Source organism: Frankliniella occidentalis, unplaced genomic scaffold (assembly GCF_000697945.3).
Source record: "Frankliniella occidentalis isolate FOCC.00 unplaced genomic scaffold, Focc_3.1 Scaffold112, whole genome shotgun sequence".
Classification (NCBI taxonomy): Eukaryota; Metazoa; Arthropoda; class Insecta; order Thysanoptera; family Thripidae; genus Frankliniella; species Frankliniella occidentalis.
The window spans coordinates 685,908-692,052 of record NW_026267240.1 but is presented as its reverse complement, the minus strand read 5'-3'; the positions used below and the strand labels follow the sequence as shown (position 1 = coordinate 692,052).

General features: G+C 57.5%; 1 protein-coding gene across 2 annotated transcripts in view; it reads left to right on the top strand.

Annotated features, from left to right (window-relative positions):
* The window catches only part of LOC113208268 (5-hydroxytryptamine receptor 1-like), a 209,762-nt gene that overhangs the window by 135,749 nt on the left and 67,868 nt on the right, over window positions 1-6,145 (top strand). For both annotated transcript variants that reach the window (XM_052270159.1, XM_052270160.1), the window contains exons 2-3: window positions 2,762-3,040; window positions 3,145-3,698. In XM_052270159.1, the coding sequence (XP_052126119.1) occupies window positions 3,175-3,698 (524 nt within the window). In that variant the 5' untranslated portion in view covers window positions 2,762-3,040; window positions 3,145-3,174. The remainder of the gene's footprint in view (window positions 1-2,761; window positions 3,041-3,144; window positions 3,699-6,145) is intronic.

The window sequence follows — 6,145 nt, the reverse complement described above, 5'->3', positions numbered from 1 at the left end:
GGGGGGGGGGAGCGCGCGGCGTGATAGCGGCTCGCGTCAGCTCCTCCGGGGCGCCCGCCCGCGGGCCGCCTGGCGCGTAGGCAGGCCCGGCCGACAGCGCCGTTCGACGGGTCGGCCTACGTGCCAGGCGCCTTGCTCCGCCCGGCAATGGACAATGGGTATACAAGGGCATGCTGACGCGCACACACACACACATACACGCACACACACACACGCGCGCACACACACGCACACTTACACGCACAGCGTAGCATCCCCAAGAGATTTATTACAGTCGCGAGGAGTGCCCTGTGCGCGCTCTGACTGAAGCCCGCCGCGTGCGTCGACACTTTGGCCAAGCAGGCCCCCGCGCCGCTACAATGGCAGGGTCACAATAGTCCCGTCCGCTGTACGGCTGTACGGCCCTGCTGACGGGTGGTCTCTCGCCCCCCCTTGCCTCCCTCCCTCCCTCCCTCCCTCCCTCTCCTCGCGCTCCCTGTTTTTCCCGCTTCTCTCCCTTCCCCCCTTCTCCTGCTCTCGCTCTCTCAGATTGGAATCGGCTCATTCGCTTTAGATTTTTTTTCTGTCGCCATTTTCTCCTCGTACGTTTTGCCCATTGCGTCGTCCTCGCTTCGGAAAGCAACAATACCCCTCGCCCCGCAAAAAAATAACAGAAAAAACTGGAGAAATGGAGGAGGTAAATAACTGTAACGATCGTAGTGTCATGTGGTCCATGCGGTCAAGAGGTTATGACGATGTTCGGAAGCGCCCTTTGGCTCTTGAGCGGTTGTCACTGTCCCTTTTACAGGGGAAGTTTTATAAAAACGACAAACAGGAGGTGAGTTCTCGTTACTTAGCGAGTGCCGAGGGGAAAGTTCTTAATTAGCCGCAATTTTTTTTTCGGGGCAGGGAGGGATCTTCATTTGGCCTAAGGGCTAAGGGCTCTAAAAGGGGGAGGTGAGGAGGTGAAGAGGCGCAACGCGCGGTGGGGGGCGACCCGAGGCGGAGGCATTCTTTCCACCGCGATTAAAATCTCTCTGGTCGGGCGTATTTGCGAGAAGGAAACAGTTGCGAACGGTCGCGAGATATCTTTATGGCGGTATTTGAGCCAGGTGACCCGCCAGTCAGCGGAAAGTTTATAATTAAAAATATTCTGCCTCTTTCATCTCTAAAAGCGAGTTACATTGCGCTTTTTCCACTATACATTTTTTCTGCAGCAGACACGTACTGCGGAAATTTTCTGTGATAATTTGGCAAGCGTTAACAAACAAATTTGATTGGACAGCTTTGAAACCCGGACGTTCTCGGGACGTCAAGTGTGACACCTACGAGGGGCGACGAGGCTCGCGGAAGAACCCAGCATGGAATTGCGCCTTTCAGACGACACTTTCTCTTTTCATGTTAATGTTTACGACCCTCACCTGCTCGCGCAGCTCGCTCCCGTGTACCTGCTTCACCTTTGGCAGCACCTAGTCTGTGCGCAATTTCCTTCGCCCCATTAATCTTGGCCTCGAAGTTTACAAGGCGCATCAGGCTCACATCATACATCAGCCAGCGGGGCGTGAGGTAAACGGCTTCTTCTACTTCTGCGAGAGCAGGCAGTGCAATTAATACTGCTGTGTTGTCGTGTCGTCAGCACCCCTTCATACCCCCCTCAACCCAACCTGCCACTTCCCCGCCAACTACCAGCGTCGAGCTTCAATTCAGCCACCAGTCCGAATGACACTGCGGTTGAAATGGCAATTACCCCAAAGAAAAATATTCCGCAGCCCTCGGAATAGGGTTTTAATTGCGAAAAATAATTGTCTCAAAATCTGGTGCTGGATAGGAGGAAAAATGGATTCTTTTACAGCATTGCTTCGTCATTATGTCGCTGCGTTATTATTCCTGGAACACACGCGTGCTGCTGTAATTTTGGCAGTCATTTTGAAGCGCCTTTGCCCCCCGGGGGAAAAATAAAAGAGGGCCGGCGCGCTGCGTCACATGGCTCACGCTAGTGTAAGTCTGCGCGAGCGGCAGCCTCTTTACGAGACTTTCATATTTTTGCTTTGGAGCTCTCTTTTTGCCCCCCCCCCCCCTCCTCTCCTCTCTCTCACTTTCCCTCGAGCGCTGTCCCCGCACAGCCCCCTCTCTCTCTCTCCCTCCCCGTCTCTCTCCCTCTACTTGTTTGGACATATTCTCTCACCCTTGTCACTCGGCCTGGCAGGCTGCTGCGCGAGGAGATATGTCTTTGTCCGCGCCGACCAAAGGCGGGGCTTTTCTTTTGGACTTGTCAGACCGGACCACTCCGTCGTCTTAGACCCCTCCCCCCTCCTCCCCCTACCTCTCCATCCAGACCCGCCCCCGCCATCTGGGACCAGCCCGGCTAGCTTATTGTTTTGCACCTGGGGGGATAAAGGAAGGGGATAGGCGTAATCCTTTGAATGGGCCGCTCCTCTTCGATTCCAAGTTTATTTTTTTATGTCATTACGACCTTCACAGCAAAAGCCAGACACAAACCTCAAACCTGCTATGCAAAAAGAAAGAGAGAAAGATGAAAAATTCCCAATGTCCTTCTGACTCGTTGAAATAATTATTCCTTCGAAGGGATAATTGCGTGTTTGCCAACTGTCGAAAAAAAATCTGGAGGAGGTTTATTGCCTAAGGGCAGATTGCAGGGCGTGGTAGGGCGGGGAGGGCCCTCGGGTGCTCCGCGGTGCTCGCTTACACCATTCATACACGACACATTTCATGTCGCCCATCCATCTCTGGCTCCCGCTAACGACGCCGTTACGGCCCGCAGGTCCTCGGGGGATGGCGGTGCCTCGGTGGGGGCGGCGTCCCCTGCTGGCCTCCTCGTCGCGGTCCTGGTCGCTGCCGCTGCTGCTGCCGCCCCCGTCCGGGCCGTCGTCGGCACGCCCTCGGGCACGCCCGGCGGCACTCCGGAGGGGGTGACTATGCGCGCCAGGATGCGGTAGCCCGGCCGCCGGGGGGCAGCTGGAGGACGACCACGACGACGAAGCAGCGCGGCCGCGCGCCCTCCGCACCGCACCGCCGCCCGCCCGCCGGCAGCAGGTGACAGGTCAGCATCGCAAGGCACTTCATCTTTTGTCACTTACGTTTCTCCTTTCTTTTACTTTTCACTAATTAATATTTTCTTCCCAACAAATTTTTGCTGTCCTCCAGGTGACCGGCAGTCGAGCGGGGTCACTTCGTATGGAGGCCTCGGCCGACTCGCTCTCCAGCACGCTGCTGCTCATCGAGCCCGTCTCGTCCAACGCCTCCCTGCTCGACCTGGACAACGCGTCCCACATCGGCGGCCCCAGCCTTGGCTACGGCTACGCCCAGGGCTTCGCGCCGCTCCCCGGCTCGTCCCCAGCGCCCGTCGACCCCCCATGGGGCACATGGTTCCCCGGGCCGGACTCGCCGTACTCTGCGGGGCAGGCGGTGGTGATCGCGCTCGTGCTCCTGTGCGTCGTGGTCGTCACCTTCGTCGGCAACATCCTGGTGTGCGTGGCCGTCTGCCTGGTGCGCAAGCTGCGCCGGCCCTGCAACTACCTGCTCGTCTCGCTCGCCGTCTCCGACATCTGCGTCGCCGTCCTGGTCATGCCCATGGCGCTGCTGTACGAGGTGTTCGGACGCTGGGACTTCGGGCGCGTCATGTGCGACCTGTGGGTGTCGTTCGACGTGCTCTCCTGCACCGCCTCCATCCTCAACCTGTGCATGATCAGCGTCGACCGGTGAGTCCAGCGTCCCCCCTGGCCTTACCCTTCTCTCTGCCGTCGCGCGTCCGGCGCCGAACTAATTTCCCAAGAGGAAAAGGGGCACCGATATACGAGGAAAACATGAAATTGATTGGCTGGCGCGCCACCCCCCTCTTGGCGCGGCCCCGCATGAGTTCCCGCCGGGCTACAAACACCACGTATCGTAACCTTGTGAGCGACTGGCCCGCCCACCTGGGCGATGGATTTAATTATTTCTCTCCGTAAAAGGTGTATAGTTTCGTCGTGACGACAATTTCCTACCGTGGCGAATAAGTTGAACGTTACCGCCCCACCACTATGAATAACTATAGTTAATAATAATGCACGTAGAAAAGTCACTCGCTTCAGGGAGCTCATGACGTTTTTTTCTGTGGGTGGGAAACACGCTGCCCTTGGCCTTGGCCACTGCCGCTGCTGCTGCTGCCGGTCAATTGACTGAGCGGGCTGCTGACGCCGCCTACGACGCGTCCGGCAGGGCGGCGCGCCGCACAGCGGTCAGGCCGCCGCGGCTGGTTTATTTACACGCCCTGCTTTGATGCGCGTTGGTGAAACAGGGGAAACCCCCCCCGGGCCTCGGGGGCCGTACCGCCCCCCCCCCCCAACCTTTCCTCTTTCGTCCCCCATCCGGCCTCTTCTGCGCCTGTCCATCCTAGCAGCAGCACGGTGGCGCCGCTAGCCACCGAAAATAGTCATCCCGGACTTGATATATATACATATACATATATATATATCGAGTCCAGGACGACTATATATACGTATAGGGGGTATAGCGCTTCCTGGGAGCTGCTGGTGTCGCGCGGTCGCCGCTTTCTCCTCCTTTTCCTTCGCGGTGTCAGTGTGGTTTGAGGACCGGCTCGGAAGTAGATCCGCGGGCTCCGTCGTCGCCTGGTGGTGGCAGAGCGGCGCGCTGAGCGAGCTATATGCACTCTGCTACATTGTCAGGTGAATACCTTAAATCCCGGTAGTTTGCGAGCGCGCGCGCGCGGTTGCAGGCGCGAGGCGCGGGCTTCGCCGCCTTTATGTTTCTGTTAAGCGCCTGCTGCTGCTCGCCGAGTGGAGCCGCGGGTGAAGCGGCTGCAGCCTACCTTCCCGCACCACGCTCACCCGCGCGCTCGCCGCTCGCGCTGCTCCGCCAGCCCAACTTCGCTGATTGGAGCGTTGTTAAAATTCAAGGATCGCCGTTCAGGCTCAAGTAACACTCTGCTCTACCTGGAGCTCTTATCGCGCTCTGTTCCGCCACGCCACGCCCCGCCACGCTCCGCCACGCTCCGCCACGCTCCGCCATGCTGCGCCTCGAATCGATAAAAGCGAAAGCCATAACGTGGACCGAGGTGTCCTGCGATATTAATGGATAACCCTCAGAAGCACCCCACGGGCCCGGCCAGCCGGCAGGGTCCTGGGAGAGACAACGGGGGGAGCCTCGCTAACCCTCCGCCGGCTATTCCCCCACCCCCCTCCCTCTTGTCCTCCCCCTCCCCCCTCCCTCTGTGTCTGCTCGCCTCGCTGCCTTGCTCTGCAGCCGCCTTTTGAACCTCTACGGCCACCTCTTGCAAAAGGGAATATTATGCTTCTTCATTATCATGGCCATGTTTGGGCTGGCACGATAATGGTTCAAATTACCTCAAAAGAAACACCGCCGCCGAGCGTCTTGAGTGAAATCCGGCCGCCCCCAGCGGATGGTAGTAGCGGCCGGGCAGGGCGGTCCGACCCTCCTTCCGTCCGCCTGAAAATCTTTTCATATCCCGTAATTTTTGCCTCATTACCGCTATACCACTACTCTAAACTACTGTGGGGCCCGCAGACCCCGCTGCTATGGCTGCACCTGGCCGCAAATTTTCATCCCCCTTTCTCCTTTGCATGATAGCAAACTGCTTCGAAACTGCTGATTAGCCTATAGGCTGTCGATGTTGTTTCCCCCTACAGTAATTTGCAATGTAAGAGTGCTGCAAACACCATGTCGAAATGTCTATGAATAATAATTCATGACCACAAAGCATTCTGCTTGAATTGATTTTCTCTTGGCGCTGCCGGGGTGGTACTATTTTTTTTTAAGTTCCGTGCGCAGCTTTTGTCGCGTACCTCGTTTGTATACTTACTTACCAAATTAAAAGTTTGCAATGCGGAACGGAGAGGCAGCGGGCAGTATGGCCGACTTGTTTATTTTCCCAGTCGTGCAGTGGAGTGAAAAGACTCGCCTGGCGGCTCACTGTCCGTCTGTCTCTTCTGCCACATTTTAGCGAAAAGGTCATGAAAGCGCAAATTTTGGAGCAGCTGAGCAGGAGGGGGAGGGGGATTGCTCTGTGCATACATACACGACCCGTGGGGCGCTCGGCCGAGGGTGGCGGGGGCAACGCAAGACCCAAGGCTCGGCCCGGACCTTCCCCTCATCAATTATTACCTGATGGAGTGTGGACGGGTGGGGG